Source organism: Heteronotia binoei, chromosome 2, assembly GCF_032191835.1.
Source record: "Heteronotia binoei isolate CCM8104 ecotype False Entrance Well chromosome 2, APGP_CSIRO_Hbin_v1, whole genome shotgun sequence".
Lineage (NCBI taxonomy): Eukaryota > Metazoa > Chordata > Lepidosauria > Squamata > Gekkonidae > Heteronotia > Heteronotia binoei.
Window position 1 is genome coordinate 90,696,207 of NC_083224.1, and position 17,483 is coordinate 90,713,689.

The following is a 17,483-nucleotide window of genomic DNA, read 5'->3' on the forward strand; positions in this document are numbered from 1 at the left end:
GGTGAAGAGGATGGCACTCTCCCTCTCTCTCCCGGTGACACAACTCGTTGTAGACGACACCATATTTGACATCATGCAGCGGGATACGTCTACAGCGGTTGCCCTGCCTGTTATGAAGGTCATCTTACAGGCGGTGAAGGAGCCCTGGGCGAAGCCTGCTTCTACACCTGTGTCATCAAAAAGGTTGGACCACATGTACCACGTCCAAGAGACCGGTTCTGAATTTCTCTTCACGCATCCAAAATCCAATTCGGTGGTCATATCCTCCTCGTCAAAGGCCCGCAAGACGCACTCCTCTCCACCAGACAAGGAAGGAAAGAAGCTGGACAACGTTGGGAGAAAGTTTTACTCTGCTGGGGCGCTGGGAGTAAAGGTATCTAACTATCCTGCGTGCATGGCTAGATACCAATACTTAGTGTGCGCTGGCACTGGAACTGTGGTCAGAGTGCCTGGACTATGACATCTTTGTGAAGGCTGCGCATCTCCCAGGGGTGCTCATCCTGCAAGCAGACTCCCTCAGCAGGGGTGCGGCTTCCCTGCACGAGTGGGAGATACAGTGGCACTTCCTTCAACCCGTGTTTCAGTTCTGGGGGTATCCTCAGGTGGACGTCTTTGCCACAGCTGAGAACCAGAAGTGCCCTCTGTTCTGCTCCAGAGGGGGCTTGGATCCAGAGTCGTTGGGAGACGGTGTACTGTTCCTGTGGGAAGGTCGGTTCCTATATCTGTTCCTACCTCTGCCACTGTTGACAAGGGTGGTCAAAAAGATCGCAAGAGAGAGACCATGCTGCATCCTGGTGACTCTGTGGTGGCCTTGGCAGAACTGGTTCCCGATCTTGCTCCAACTGGTGAGGGGGGTCTTCTACCAGTTTCCGGTGGAACCGGATCTTCTGTCAGCTCAGGACAGTAATGTATTCCATCACAACGTGCCCCACCTGAAGCTGACAGCGTGGTTCATTGACCCTGTGAGTTCTCCAGCAGAGTCCAACATGTTTTCCTGAATAGCAGGAAGCTCTCTACCCGCGCTTCCTATGATAGGAAGTGGCAGAAGTTTCTTCAGTTTTTAGTTGATCCTAGTTTTGCCCCAGAGGGAGGGACTGCCGGTTATTTTTGAGTTTTTGTTATCTCTGGTGGATGCTGGCCTTGTTTTTTCCTCCATTAAAGTTTATCTGGCGGCAATATCTGCATTCCATGAACCAGTGGAAGGGCATTCAGTTTTTGCACACCCTCATTCTAAGAGATTTTTGAAGGGTTTGCTTAGGCTTCATCCTCCTTCGAGATCACCCGCACAGTTGTGGGATTTGACTCTAGTGTTGGACAGGCTGACTCGACGTCCTTTTAAGCCGATGGCCACATGCTCGTTACAGCTCCTATCTTGGAAGACTGCTTTTTTGGTAGCCATCACATCAGCACGCCGTGCAGGAGAGCTCACGGCTATGCGTTGTGACTACCCATATTTAGCTTTTCAGGAGTCTGGAGTGTCCTCAGCTCCTGATATTTTCTTTCTCCCCAAGGTGGTTTCTCAGTTCCACCTTAACTTAGAAGTTTGGTTGCCCACATTTTATCCTACACCTTCCTCGGATGAGGAACGTAAGTTGCATGCTTTAGATGTTAAGCGTGCCTTATTGTTTTATTTGAGTCGCTGCAAGAGTTTTCGTAAGAACCAGCATCTTTTTGTTTCTTATGCTGCTCCTAAGTTAGATTCCAGAATCTCGTCTCAGCGGCTTGCAAAATGGCTCACTGAGACTATTAAACTGTGTTATTTGTTGGCTAAGAAGCCGTTACCTGGGCCTATTCACAGACACTCTACAAGAGCGATGGCGATGTCAGTGGTGTTCCTGAAAGGCATTTCCCTGATGGACATTTGCAAGGCTGCCACCCGGTCCTCTCCGCATGCCTTTATGAAGCACTATCCACTGGACGTGCATGCTCAACGGAGGACTCGTCTGGGAGCTGCGGTGCTGCAAGCTTTTTCTTCTGGTTGACTGTCTTCCCGCCTCCAGGTATGTCTTGCTTGCTAATCTCCCATGAGTGTGAAGCACAGAGACCACGAAGAAGATAGACAGGTTGCTTACCTTGTAACTGTAGATCTTTGAGTGGTCATCTGTGCATTCACACTACCCGCCCTCCTTCCCCACTTCTGATGGTCTCCCTCCAGTAAGGGCTTCCAGCGGTCAGGAAGGAACTGGCGGGATCCTCGTGCTGGCACTGGCGAGCATGCACATTAGGACGCCTGCGCATGCCTGTTGGTGCCGAGTGCAAAAAAATCCCGGGCTTTTTAGGTACCAATTCGGGGATCGGCGCAGGCGCTCTTATTCCATGAGTGTGAATGCACAGATGACTACTTGAAGATCTACAGTTACAGGTAAGCAACCTGTCTTTCCTTCACCTGGGAACCCCATGTTCCTTCCCACCCCATCCACCTTTTATCTTCCCATCTATCTTCAGCTATTATTTATTTATTATTTATTTCAGTTATAACCTACTTTTATCCACAGTGGGCCTCAAAGCACTATTTCATTCTCCTCTGAACAACCCTGTGAGATGAGAAAGGGCCCTTCCCCAAAGAACGGAAGGAGAGAGAGAGAGAGGAGGGGGGATGGAAGGCGTTGGCTGGGTACTGCTTTCCTCATCTCAGTCAGGGCTCTAGCAAGCCAGGCATTGCCTCCTTAGTCTCCCATAGGCTGGGAACTGCCTCCCTCCTCTTGGGTGGGTGCCTCCAGGGTTTGGCTGCTGCGGTGGACACTACCCTCTGCCTTACTTCAGATAGGGCTTGGCTGCCACTGCCCTCCACCTGGTGGTCAACAATGTCAAATGCAGCCGACAGATCTAACAACAACAGCACCACCAAGCCACCTTGATGCAGATGCCTCTGGAGGTCATTCACGATGGCAACCAGAACCATCTCTGTCCCATGCCTCACTTTGCCTTCTGCAGGGCTTGCACTGGGGGCTACTGTCTGCTTCACCTTGCACAGGGCTTTGCCAGGGTGGATTAACAACCACTTGGACTTTTTATCTTAGATAACTACTGACTGTTCTTACAGTCCATGTTCCCAGGATAGCTGAGAGAAAATATGAAGCCCTTAAAAAATATGAGTTCCCTTTTATCTCTTTCATTCTTGGAACTGACCACTGTGGCTTTAACCATTAGTCTTGGCTTGACACTGCTCATTAAGTGCCTCTCTCAACCTCTGTGGAATGCCACTTCTACTAGTAGCAACATATTCAGCCTACCTTCAGGATGCATCAGACATTATGACCAATTCCACAGTTGCTGTTGCTCCACCCCTGGGCTTCTGCTTCCATCGGATCAAGCAATCAGTTCCCTACCAGTCTCTAAAAAACAAGATTGGAAAAGTATAAGGAGAATTGAAGGGAGCTGTGGATCAAAATGTACCCATGCAGCAACTGGTGGGAAATCACTTGCTTGATCCTATGAAAACAGAAGCCTGGGGTCAACTGCAGAATTAGCCTGTGGTTCCTCTCTCCCACTGTCTGTTAATTTGATTATGAGAATAGTGGCTGCTTCTGTACCTCAAACCACAGAACCAGTGCTCTCTTTATTCTATAGCCCCTGGAAACCAAAAGGCCATCCATCTTCAGCAGCCTTTAACTTTATCCCTGCAATCCTACTGCAGTCTTTTGTTTTGGGCTGAGCAAAGGCTCTTGCAGCAAGTCTAACATTCCTTTCTTTCTGTCTGCTGCACCTTTAATTTGTCCTCAAAGTCCACTGATAAATTAGACATGTTCAAAAGCTGCTGACTGAAGTAACATGTATTGTATGCTGCCCTGTAATTGCCCACCCTGGGATGTCCACAAGAGAATCCTTTGAATCCTCCTTTAGATTCTGGGGCACTTCCCCAGCCTGTTCTAATTCTGTTCTGCTGGTATGTCTCAGAACTGCAACATAACCACACACAGACACACATATACACAAGCTCTTTCCCTCTGGCCTTGTCTCTTCCTATCTAGCCACCAGTTAAAATATTATCTTCTACTGACAGCCATGTTCTTTCATTAGGAGCCTTACATGAGATTTGAAAGAAGCATCTGTCATGGGAGCAATTGTTATTGATTGAGGGGAGGAGATGACAGGCTAGGGATCTCCTTTGAGAAGGCTGCCAAGGGATACATTTGTGGGCAGCTTTTCAGCCATCCCTTCTTTCAGCACTAAACTATGGTATCTTATCCAGTGAGGTGGGCCCCAGAAACTGGACCTTAGCTTACTTAATGCTGAGATAAAGAAAGGATAACCTGTCATTGACATGATAGCCTGAAGTGTGCTTCTACTTAACATTATTATTTATTTATTCTTAGTTTAATTCTTCAGCAAATACAGTAATAGATTCCAGCATCCTAATTATATAATTCTGTGCACACTTACTTAGAAGTAATCCTTGCTGAACGCTTTTCATGTGTAAGTTGGTCTGTAGATCCCTTAAAAGTGAATTATTCAGAAATATGGGATTTATGTTAACACAGAGGTATATCTGAGGAAGTTGAAATTGCCATACCATGTTGCATCTGGTTTGAGTGAGATTGAGAGTCACTACAGTAAATGTGAGTTACAAGGGCATTGTTCTGCCAGCTAACATCCTGCAACAAATGTATGGTTGATCTGTAACTTAGTTATGCATGTTATCCACTTACTTCAATAGGGACTTTAAAGCATGTGCTTTGATTATTTTTCAGTTCCTGTTAACCTTGGGCAATTCACAGAGAGCCCAGATGTCCTAAAGCAACTTTGCGTTCGCTTCATTTTGGTTAACAGAAACCCTTGGGACTTGTTCTCATGCAAGCTAAAGAAAAATCCGAATTTGATCAAAGTTGGCCTGATTAATTTTCTCAGAATAACACTGAAAATGTTGCAGTGGGAGGGGGGGGGCATGACAAACATGGCATTAATAAATTAATTTTCATAATAACATAATAAAATAGATGACCAGCCAAGAAGTACACCATTTTTCTATGCAGCATGCTACAGAACAATACACACTCCCCATTCATTTCAGCTTGGCATCTGTCAGTGCACTGGGAACATGGAGAGCAGTGTGCCACTTGAATGGTCTTGTGCTTTTTGCTGTGAGAGAGCAAAGCTTCATGTGATATGGCTGATCTTTGAGCCACCATGCAATAGCACCATAGTGGTGGTGAAGCTATTTCCAATAGAGGAGCAAAGTGCAAGAAAGCAGTGCTGCATTATTCCTTCACTTGTTCCTCTGCAAACCTTCCCTTCTCTCCCCTAAGACTAGAGATGAGCCCATACTGGAAGAAAAGGGGATGTGGTAGAGTGGGAGCAACAAGCAGAGGGAAGGCTTAACATACACTTAGCCCCCACTGCTTTCCTGCTGTTTGGCAGCCATCTGTATTTCAAAAAACAGATCTGTATCATTCGACTCTGAGAAAAAATGTATTTTAGATGGCCTGTCTGAAACCACTGCTGTTGGGAACAGTAGAATAACTCTCTGGGCATTTTCGCACTCACCTTCAGCCGGCGCGACCCCCCTCTTCACCGCGCAGGATCTGCACGGATTTTGCACTAAACGCCGCGGAGCAGCCGGAAGAGCCGGAAACTCCCGGCGCAAAAGTGGCGCAAACGGAAACTGCTTTTTGGCGGTTTCCGTTTGCGCCGCAAAAGCGCCGGGAGTTTCCGGCTCTTCCGGCTGCTCCGCGGCGTTTAGTGCGAAATCCGTGCAGATCCTGCGCAGTGAAGAGGGGGGTCGCGCCGGCTGAAGGTGAGTGCGAAAACGCCCTCTGAGTCAACTCCAGTTTAGAGTACCCTTAATAACTAGGGATAAACTGACAAACTACAGTTTATCATGAATTTTAGCTGGTTTGTGGGTCACAAAGCAAACTGAAGAATCACCATAAACTTTCACGAATTTTGATGCGGTTCATGGGCAGTTTGTGGTGGTTTGTGAAGAGCAACTCCGCTTTCTGCTTTTCATGAAAAACAATTGAGCAATGGGAAGCTCCGTACTGTTTAGCTGTTTTGTTAACAGTTGGGAGCTGTTTAAGCCCCTGCTTTCTACTTTCCATGAAAAGCTGTGGGGAGCAGAAAGCAGGGGTTACATTTTGCAAGCGAACTTCCCAGTTCCTATGGGTTTGTAGTTCAGTTCATGGTTCAACTACGACCAGTGAACCGAATCATAAAAATGCAGCTCATGCCCATCCCTCTTGGTAACACAGAAAGTGACAGATATAGTAGTTTGCCAAGGAGTATTGGGTCCTCACAAGTGGGGCATTTTTCATTGCTTACCCCCAACCATTTTTTGGCCACCCCATCAATTGCCCATCTCCTCACTGCCTCCTTCTCTACCCTCAGGATAAGGTGATCCACTGGGAATGCCTGCCATTGCTATCACTTGCCTCTTGGACTGGACTGTAGTGTGAAAGAGGTCCAGAGAAGTTCAACACAGTATTTTTACTAACTGCATATTAATGTATTTAGAAGTAATGCCACACCATTTTTGTATTCAGCTGTGATGGCTTCCTTCAATAACAACCAGACCCATCCAGACCATTATTTTTGGCTAAGGGCCTGGTGAGTTCAAAACCCATGTTTCTTGCAATACAGTTGGAAGGAGATGCAGAAACAGATATTGGGAAAGTGAAGTCCTAGACTTCGTCTGAGTTTGCCATTTCTCTTGAGAAATCTTTATGAATCAAAATGTTTGTAGGTTTGCTAAACTGAATCATTAAGGTGATGTGATCTTCCCTCCTCCCAGGACCCAAATCAATTTCACAGTGGCCATTGACTTCACAGCTTCCAATGGTGAGTTTTTAATAACATGTTTTGCTGAATGGTGTTAAATTTTGCATGCTCAGACAGTTTCCAGTGTTTAAGTAATATAATTTGTGACTAGTGTATTGAGAAGTATCAACTCACGTGTATTTATTGCAGTCATTACATCTTGTAAGGTAGGCAACATCTACTTACGTCGTTTGTTCCTCAACAAATTAGGGAACATCATTACAATAAAAGAGAAAGTGTCCTTGTGTATGATTCTGGCTGAACTTCTGACTAATCTGAATGGGATCAAAAGCCTGGAGGCCTTTCATCTGGAAATTCATGGAGCAAAAACCAGCAAGTTCCACTTTTGCCCAAGGGTGAAGGTGGGGCAACAAATTACAGTATAAAATGGCCAGTAATTCATCCCACCTCTGCAGAGAGCTGGGCAACTCCAAGGTATGCAGAGCAATATTAACATAAGAATTTAAATTTTAAATTTATCAGATAAATGGTCTGATAAAAGCCGAGCATGCTCATTGCTTTCCAGAAGGCATGGAATACTGAGGTCAGGAGAGAAATGAACCAGCCTGAACCTTTAGCATATATTCTGAAAGTGAAGGTGCATAAAGTAGGATGCAGGGAGGGCTCTGAGGGGTTCCTCCCGTTCCCCAGCTGTAATTCTTCACCATTAATGTGGAATGGAAAACTTATAATGTCCCTCACTGCTCAAAAAGTAAAAGTATCCAGATGGAAGGGAAGAACTTCTAATCTTAATTAACTGGGCCTCTCCTTAGTCTTTAAACTGTGAAGAGTACAGCATTCTCAACATCTTAAATCCTGACAAGCAGCCCTGTAGCTAGGGGCTGCAGGGGGAGGGGGCCTTTAAATTGTTCAGGAGGCTGGTGACTGCTCCTGCCACCCCCCTGCATAATTTAGACCCCACCGATCAGCTGATACCATACTGTTGCTTTCCCTCTCTCTCCCCGTGAAGCACAGGGAAGCTGCTCCGCTTGCAAGGCGGCACGGAGAAGGCATCCCTCCCCTCCGGCTCCCTCCTCCCGGGAGCAAGTGGGAAGGCGGCTCGTGCACCAAGTGGGTGCATGCTCAGCCTTCTCATTGGCAGCAGCTGCAGCAGCCGGGGCCTTGAGTGGTGGTGGCGGCTGCTCTTCCCTCCCCTGCAGACTGGTAGGAGGATGAGCGCAAGCAGCACCACGCGTCACGGGTGTCTCTCGCTCCTTCTGTAGTCGGCAAGTTCTTTCCCCTTCTTTCCACCACACCTTCCTCCATAGCAAAGGTTCCCGTCGCCTCCACTTTCCCGCCCTCCCCTCACAGAACCAGCTGCACAGTGCGCCCTTACCTGAAGGTTGCCTGTCTGCATGGAGCCGCCTGCTTGCCTTTACTTCAGCCATGCTAGGCAGATGAACCTGCCCATGTGATTTAAATCACGCAGGAGGGAGGCAGCAGCCTGAAGGTGAGGGGCCACCCAAAACTGTCAGGGGACCAGGCCTGTGGGCCCCTGGTTAGCTGTGGGCCTGCTGACAAGACAAGTGCTACTGGTGAAGGGAGGGTCTGAACCATGATTTAAAGAGTCACCCATTCTGGATGGCATTGCACTCCCCTTGAAGAAACTGGTCCATATTCTGGGGTTGCTCTTGGACCTAGAATTAATGCTAGATAAGCAGGTGGCAACTGTGACCAGAAGTGCCTTTTACCAGCTTTGACTGGTTAACCAGCTGTGGCCTTTCCACAGCAAAAAAGATCTGCCCCCATGATACATGCCCTACTTTCATCTAGATTAAGTTACTGCAATGCTTTTTTTTTTTTGTGGTGCTGCCTTGAGAAGTGTTTAGAAACTTCAATTGGTGCAGAATTCTGCAACCAGGATATTGATTGTAGTGGGCTGTACTAGAGGTAAGCTGAATAAATACCAGAATAATGCCTTATTGGTATTATTCAGTTATTTATTAAACTGAATCAGATTCTCCAATTTAATTTGGCTACTGAAAAGAGAATCCTGAATAAAAGCCAACATTATTTGGCTTTTATTGAAAGGCCCAAAATTGTTTTGGGCAATAAAGAAAAACATGCATTAATTAGTCAACCAAGAGCAGTCACAAAAGCACTTTTCTGGAGAGCGACCCTTCATCTGAGCTGCAGGTAATGCATTACAGTGTGCAATCATGTACAATCATCTCAGTTTAGGAACCGTTAACATGTGAAAACAGTATGGGGATTCATACTGTTGCTTTCCCCCTCTCTCCCCGTGAAGCCTCGGCGGGGAGGGTGGGATATAAATAAAAAAATATTATTATTTATTATTATTATTATAAATTCAGATATTTGATTCCTGTGTAAAATGGAGAACATTTCCTTCTGGCATCTTGAAGCAAGAATTCCCAGTCCTGTTTAAGTAATTTCATGATGAGTAGCTCTCTTTTCTTATTTGTTAAGGGCTCAAAAGCCTCTCTAGGCACAACTGAGTGATCACAGGGAGGTCTTCATTGTTAAGCAATCTTAATTTAAATTTAATGATTTAATGATTTAAAGTTAATGATTGCTTTACACATCAAAGTAGAAATATTTGGAAGACCCAATTCAAGCTATATGACTATAGATGTTATACGTGGAGGAACTGGAAGAATTTTACAAGGAAAAGTTGTCTGGAACCTATTAACTGGGCCTGAGAATCAAATTGGTGAGCCACAGAGCATACATGGTTTCACAAGTGTCCTGTATACTCTCAAGAGTCCTGGCATATTACTGGGCATCTAAAGTTTTTTAAAAACTCCTTAATGCTAACAATGTTAATTCAGTGTTTTCTGTTTAAATATTCTTAGACCTTAATAAATTTGCCTGGAATATAATCCCCAAGAATTTAAATTAATTGACCACTTGTATAGAATGCCCAGATTTGATTATGTATGTTTTAATTTGTTAGCTACCTTGGTATTCCTTATGAGGGCAGAAAGGCAGGATATGAATTTTGTAAAATAATAATAATAAATAAAAGTTATTGGGGGGTGAAAATAGGATTGGGGGTGTACCCCTTATAGCACAGGTAGGGTGAGATAAAAATGTACTCCTCTTCCATGTCTGGTTAAAGATAATCAACTTCCAGCTCACCTCTCCTCAATTCACAGTAAAAAGGGTTTTAGAGCAGTTGCATCACAGCTCTAAACTGCTGAGACTGGGACCTAGCAGAGTGGGAAGCTGTTCATCTAGTTCCACACCTCTATAGTCTCATGCTATTGCTGTCTGGGCAAGGGCACTTGCCATTCCTCACAGGCAGCCTCCCACCCACATTTGTATTGCCTGCTAAGTAGCCAGCCACTTTAACTAAACTCAGGAGGAGAATTAATGCTTTAGGGCAGTGGTCCCCAACCCTTGGGCCGGGGACCAGTACCGGGCCATGGCCTGTTTGAGATGGGCCGTGCAGTCTCACCGCTCCCCCACTTCCGCGGCACCTCCTCTTCCCTCCTTTTCCACCATTTTAAGGCCGGGGAAGCCTTAAAATGGTGAAAACGGGGGGAGGAGGAGGAGGCGAGGTTGCGCCACAGCGACAAAGGAGGGAAATGGAGGGGAGGAGGCGGTGAGGCTGCACCAGCGGCTGCGAAGTCGGAAGGAGAAAACGGAGGGGGGGAGGCGGTGAGGCTGCACCAATGGTGGGGAGGCTGTGTGAACGGCAGTGAAGGAGGAAAATGGAGGGGGGGAGGCAGCGAGGTTGCACTGATGGCAGCGATAGCAAAAGAGGAAAACGGAGGCAGGGAGGCTGCATGGACAGCAGTGAAGGAGGAAGGAGGAAAACGGAGGGGGAGAGGCGGCGAGGCTGCACCGACGGCAGTGACGGCAAAGGAGGAAAAGGGAGGTGGGGAGGCTGCATGGATGGTGGCAGTGAAGGAGGAAAATGGAGGCAGGGAGGCTGCACGGATGGCGGCGGCGAAGGAAGAAATGGAGGAGGAAAATGGGGGGGGGAGGAGGCGGCGAGGCTGTGCAGGGGGTGAAGGAGGGAGGCAGAAATGCCACTGGGGGAGGCCGAATTGGGTGCCCCCACCCTGCCAGCCCTGAGGCCGTGATTGGCAGGCCAGTCCTGGGGCCGGTCCCCGGGGCCAAAAAGGTTGAGGACCGTTGCTTTAGGGGATGGTATGTCTTAAGAGAAACACCTACTGGCACAAATTGCATGGACCAGCTCAAAGCTTGTAACTTGTGCGTTGTTTTCTGACTAAATGCCACTTGCAGATTGCATAGAGTTTCCTCTAGCCTTTGCTGCCTGCCCAGTAACTGTTCTGGCTCTTTTTCTCTTTTGTTCTTTGGCAGGCAATCCCTCTCAGTCTACTTCCCTTCATTACATGAATCCTTACCAGCTCAATGCATACGCTATGGCACTGAAGGCTGTCGGCGAGATCATCCAGGACTATGACAGTGACAAAATGTTCCCAGCACTTGGATTTGGAGCCAAAATACCACCTGATGGCCATGTGTCTCATGAGTTCCCCTTGGTACTGACATCTCCCTTTGAATCATTTCAGCACTCAGTAACAGCTGCTGATTCACTCTAGAGCCAGTCAGCCTGACTTGCCCACATTCTCTGATGATGCAGAAGACTTTGCGCTGCTAAAAGCAAAAACTTTGAGAAAATAAAAATAGGAACACAACCTGGCTGAAATCAGATCAGTCAGAGGCTACTATGAAGGCCCCCTTCTACTGTTTGCCCTCCCAGCAAATGCATACAGAAGAACCAAGCCTCTGATCATGGAGAGATTTCATTTTCATGGCTAACAGTTGCTCTCCGGGCATTCAAAGAGTCCATTTTTAAATACTACATAAACTCATGGCTGTCGCCACACCTTGTAGTAGCTAATTCTGTGAAGTGTGGTGTAAAAAAGTACTTTGAGACTGATCCCTCACCAGCAGTTGTTCTCTTCCCCCCACCGGCCTTCTTTGAGTTGGCTCAAGTGATCGATTCCCCACTAGATGCCGCATGGGGACCTTTTGATCTGTAGCTACCTCCCATTCCCCTTGTAGTGCCCGGATCTCCAAAAAACCAAATCAATTGCTGCGAGGGGAATGGGAGGTAGCTGTGGATCAAAAGGCACCCGCACAGCAACTGATGGGGAATCGATCACTGGAGCCAGCTCAAGCAGAAGCCCAGGGTTGGAGCAACTGCTGGTGAAGAATCAGTCTAAGTCTTTGCTTTCCTGAGTCAAGGCTGGATTTCTCACTGGATAGCTGGATTTCTCACTAATCTAGCTGGGGCTAGATTAGAAGAGAAAGGGGGTTTGAAGTGCTTTCATCCTCTATGACTTAGAGTTTCCACATTTGCAATGTGTCCCTGGTTTGAGATCCAAGGGAGAGAAATGATTGTCATGCCTCTGAATCTCCAGCGAGGCTGTTCCTATAGCATCAGGCATATCTGTGCTTCCTGCCAGAGTGAGTCCTTCATTCTCAGGTCTTTAGGTAACTGCTGTTAGCTAGAATACTAATCTATGCTAATGAACAGTTCTTTCTATGTCTGCTTCAGTTGATAAGAAGAATCTAAAGAGGGCGAGGAAGCAGCCTCTAACCGGGAACTTTCACCCTAACACTCTCTTTCTCTGCTGCAGAACGGCAACCTGGACAATCCTCATTGTAGTGGGATAGAGGGAATCCTTGAAGCCTATCATGACAGCCTGAAGACTGTCCAACTCTATGGCCCAACTAACTTTGCACCAGTGGTTAACCATGTAGCTAGGTATGCCCCTCCAGTCCAAGATCATCATTATGACATACAGCAGAGATTTTCTGTGGTTTGCACTGAGGTGTGGGCAGTGGTGGGGAGACTAATTCCATTGTTGCAGGCAGATTCAGATGATCACTTGCATTGCAGTGGCTTCTTTCAAACGCACGGCTGGTAATTGTGTGGAGATTCAAACTGGATGTCTGAAGGTATAATAACAGACAACACCACACAAAATGAAAGGAGGCAGTTGATTTTATTTTTAATTAGTGTTGAAATCTGGTCCCTGGCTTTTTGAAACCAGGAAGTTCTAAGCTCACTTCAAAACATAGTTTAATTTTTTAGGGTGACTTTTTTTGTAGAGCTTTTTTCAATGTATTTACACATGTTGAACTTGCCTTGTGAAAGTATGAATAGGTGACAGGTGCATAACAGGGGAGGGATCTAGAGCACATATGGTTCAAGGATCCAGGTAACAGCAAAGGGACAAAGAGCAACCTGAGGTTCCCAAAGTTTTTCTTTGCCCCCACATCTACATTCAGAAGAGCACAAGAGTAGGGGAAGGCCTTACTGTGTTTAGCTCATGACAGCCTTTGGGCTTACAGAAAGGGGGAGGAGTCAGTATAGCATTCAGACTGCCTTGCCTCTGCTCCAGTATTCATGTGATCTCCCCTCCATTCAGGTACGCAGCTGCTGTGCAAGATGGTTCCCAATATTTTGTTTTGCTCATCATCACTGATGGTGTGATATCAGACATGGCCCAGACAAAAGAAGCTATAGTCAATGTAAGTAGCACAGCTTCTGCTTCCTCCATGTGGCATAGGATTGTAATGGTGAAGTAGGTTTTGGTTGGAAGGCAAGCAAAACATTGACTTGTGCCAATGTTCTTCTATTGGTCAGGGTGAAAACCTTTCCACTTTTGAAAGGTTGTGGATTATGTTAGAAAATTCAAGTTCCTGGCATCTGCTTCTTGGTGGAAAAATGACATGGTGTTACAGTAGCACAAATCTCTTCACCACTTGAAAAAGTCTCCAGAAATACAGTCTAGGTTATTTCCCTGTCAATGTACTGCTTGTGTTGCCCACTTTGTAGCTGGTTTTTGACTGTGTATTATATTAGTAATATATCATTTCTGCTTCTGTTCATATTTAGTATTCAGATTGTGCTTAGACTGTTTCACATGCATCACCCCAGTAGCCATTCCAAAAGCCCTATAAGGTAGGACAGTATAATTACCCAGATATTACAGATGGAGCACCCAAAGCCATCCAATGACTAGATAAATGAGATGAGATTTGAAGCAGGATTTTCCCATCTTACTCTGGCTACTACTGCGCTAACATTAGCTCTCTTCTGAGGCCACAGTGAAAAGGTAGAGGTTATCTGATAGAGGTTTACAAGATAATGCATGGGATGGAGAAAGTAGAGAAAGAAGTACTTTTCTCCCTTTCTCACAATACAAGAACTCGTGGGCATTCGATGAAATTGCTGAGCAGACAGGTTAAAATGGATAAAAGGAAGTACTTCTTCACCCAAAGGGTGATTAACATGTGGAATTCACTGCCGCAGGAGGTGGTGGCAGCCACAAGTATAGCCACCTTCAAGAGGGGTTTAGATAAAAATATGGAGCACAGGTCCATCAGTGGCTATTAGCCACAGTGTGTGTGTATATATAAATTTTTTTGCCACTGTGTGACACAGAGTGTTGGACTGGATAGGCCGTTGGCCTGATCCAACATGGCTTCTCTTATGTTCTTAATGGTAAGGCTTGCTCAGGGCTACTCAGTTTGTGGCTTGAGTGGGCTTTGAACCTGGGTCCCCCAGCCCATGAAGACCATATGAACTGTTAGTAGCTTCCTATTTACCTCACAATATGCTTTGAACACCCAGCAGCTCTCACAAGCAATTTCCCCCCTTTTCAGTGTTTGACATCACTTTGACCCTTTCCATGTACGGTGTTCGGAGATGAAACAGTGATGAGTGTTGCTTGTTATTAAGCAACTGTTGATGCAGTCCCTTGTTACGGTACAGCCAGAGATCAGCTCAGCCAAAGAGTTCTTATTATTACTCTTCTGTGTTTAATGGCGAGAACAATCAGGGACTGCTGGAGGGGAACAAAAGAAATCTAGATAATTTGATAATGAGGCCAAAAGAGTGTATTAAATACAAACAAGGTTCCTAAAGACATTAGTGGAGGCAGAGTGGAAAGCAGGAAGTATCACTACGATTTCTCCTCCCTTGTGATAAAGTACATAATGGCAAAACCCATTAGCAAGTAAAAGAACATTAGGTTCTGAGGGACAGTGTCTATGCAAACAGAAAGTTTTCACCTAATAAAATAGAAAACTGGGGGGGGGGGGGAGAGTGTGCTATCTGTTTTTGTATAGTGGCAGTAGTCAGTTGTTGTTGTTAACCATTCAGTCATGCCTGACTCTTGGCAATTCTATGAGCCAGCTCTCTCCACATTTTCTGATCTTGTACTGTTTCTTTGAGTTGTACCATGCTCAGGCTGGTGTCAACTTTTATGATGTCTAGCCACCATGCCCTTTGTTACCCAGGACTATGTTTTCTATATCACTGGAGGCTTCAATTTTAAGGTCCAAAATCTGCAAGCAGATAGTTTGATCAGAATTAGATATGTAAGTGTGCAAACAAAAGACTGACAACTTTTTGCTAGACTGACACTATACCAGGGTTCTCTGTGATGTCCCTGGGCACCATGCTGTCCACTGATGCCTTTCCTAACATCCACCAAGTGTTTTTAGAAAGTGGGCAGAGCCAGGTGGAGCTTTTACCCAACAAAGCTGATTAGCTATAGAACATTTGATTGGCCATCCAGATTTCTAAAAAAATGTTGCTTTAGCAGCAGCTGACATCACAGCACAAGGATTTTCACTTTGTGTGTGAAGGTAAGCTGTAGCAGTCATTTTGTGGCTGTCTCCACTTTAGGGTGGGAGTGGGGAATGCCCAGATTTCATAGACTCGTGCCCACTGCTGGCCAGCTGGCTGGCAGGGGAAAGCCCTGCCCCCAACAGCCACCACCTGGCATGACATCCCCAGTCTGATGATGTCACAGAGAAGTGACATCATCATGCCAAGGACATTGCACGGTGATGTTCTGGTATTTTGGGCAATGTGATGCAATGACTCCAGAGTGATGACATCACTTCCGTGTCGCCCCATCCTGCCACTCATAGAAAGCCTCCTCCCACCTACCCTGTCAGTGAGAAGGTAGGACCTGGCAACCCTGCTCCACTTCCTGAATCACTATGTCAGAATTCCAGCAGTGCCCACAGGCTCAAAAAGGCTAGGGAGCCCTGCACTGTACTATGGTCAGCAGCTAACTTAACCAAAGTAAATGGTGATAATCCAGATGCTTCCTATTAATTGAGGAAGGAAAGATTCCACAGCCAAACTCTTGTGCTATGATGTAGCTGTCATAAGAACAGGTCTTATGGGTTGCAGAAAAAAGCCAAGACTAGCACACATTCTTCAAGTGTTGGTCTGGCTGGGAGCTGCACTGCCACCCATCATGAAAGGGTAACTGAGCATTCAAAGTACCACATAAAGGAATCTCCTAATCTCCAGGGGAAAAATGGTCAAATATCTATTAAAGGCCTAAACTACTATAAACCTTAATTTACCATTAAGACTTTGATTCTGGGTATGTGTGCCAAGTCAGCCAAACAATTGTACTGATCCTATTTACTGTCCTATCAGCTTTACTCTAGATACTTAAGACAGAACAGTAATTGATCAGAAACCATGCTACAGTATAGGGCCAGTTAGCACTGCTTAAAAGTAAATAAGTAGCGCCAACTGGCCCTATACTGTAGCATGGTTTCTGATCAATTACAGTTCTGTCTTAAATGTATGCTCTTTCTCTTCTCTGTTCCTCCATCTCAAATCCTCACTGACAACCCTCTCTCCCACGACCCCCTCTGTTCTTCCTTCGCTTCCTGATGGGCCAAAGGCTGCCAAGCTTCCAATGTCCATAATCATTGTGGGAGTTGGACAGGCTGAATTTGATGGTAAGAATCAACTTTGCATTCAGTGGATTTATTTGCATCATGATGACTTTTGAATACTTTAACTAAAGGTTGTTCCTGTAGTCCTGCTGCGCCAGGAATAGGATCACAAACCTATGCTATATCACAGAATCACTAACATGCTTAGGCAGCAAAGTCAGTAGCAGAAAAAGAGCAGTATGTAGAAACACCAACATATTCTTACAACACTCCAGCAACTTGGCCATTGCTCAAAAATCGCAGCATTGCATGGTGATAACAGCTATGCATGGAAGACTCACAGTCTCATCATACGCTAGTTTTACTCCTTTTATCTGACAGATTCCCTAACCTTACCCTTCCTATTGCAAATTTTTTTCCATTGGTTTAGTGTTGTGTCCAGATAATGCTACTTAACAGATGGGTTTTTGACTGCTCAAGACTTTTAGTCAAGGAGCTTTAATCAGACTGAAGGAAAGGAAAGGATATCCAAATGACTTTATGATGCCACTCAACGCATAGACACAAAATGTACAACTAGGCCAGAAGGAGATCACAGTAGCTTCTGTTCTGTAAACAACCCTGGTGCAGGAGCTTTTAGAGCATCAGCTGACACCAATAGCCACAGACTCCAAGCTTTTGCAGACAGGAATCCCTGGGTATCCTAAAAAAGCAACATGTAAATACCTGCCTTTTTGCCAGGAAGAGCATGAGAATCAGCCAGGTAACAGAGGACTGCCAGGGGTCTCAGGGAAGAATCACAACAACCAGCCAACCCTGTCATCCAGTGATGAGCAGATGGGTTCCCCACAGATCTGAAAAACCATAAGGTCCCCTTGAGGAACAAATCCTGTTACATAGCCAGTGCCTTCATACACATACTATTGAATACAACAAATATGCCCTGTCAGTACAAGAGAAATAAGCTTTTTGGAAAGGCAGGGGATGGTCACACAAGGGAAAGAAAGAGCAGGAAGTACAACGGCAAGCTCACAGGAGGCAGTGCTAAGAGCTGCCTAGTAGCTCAGTTA

The 17,483-nt window shown here is 45.8% G+C and overlaps 1 protein-coding gene across 2 annotated transcripts in view; it reads left to right on the forward strand.

Moving 5' to 3' along the window:
* Window positions 1–17,483, forward strand: part of CPNE5 (copine 5) — a 307,885-nt gene that overhangs the window by 280,889 nt on the left and 9,513 nt on the right. Inside the window, exons 15-19 of one of the 2 annotated variants that reach the window (XM_060231586.1) lie at window positions 6,728–6,774; window positions 11,047–11,228; window positions 12,333–12,460; window positions 13,128–13,230; window positions 16,419–16,476. In XM_060231586.1, the coding sequence (XP_060087569.1) occupies window positions 6,728–6,774; window positions 11,047–11,228; window positions 12,333–12,460; window positions 13,128–13,230; window positions 16,419–16,476 (518 nt within the window). The remainder of the gene's footprint in view (window positions 1–6,727; window positions 6,775–11,046; window positions 11,229–12,332; window positions 12,461–13,127; window positions 13,231–16,418; window positions 16,477–17,483) is intronic. The other variant, XR_009555063.1, reaches the window with a different exon arrangement.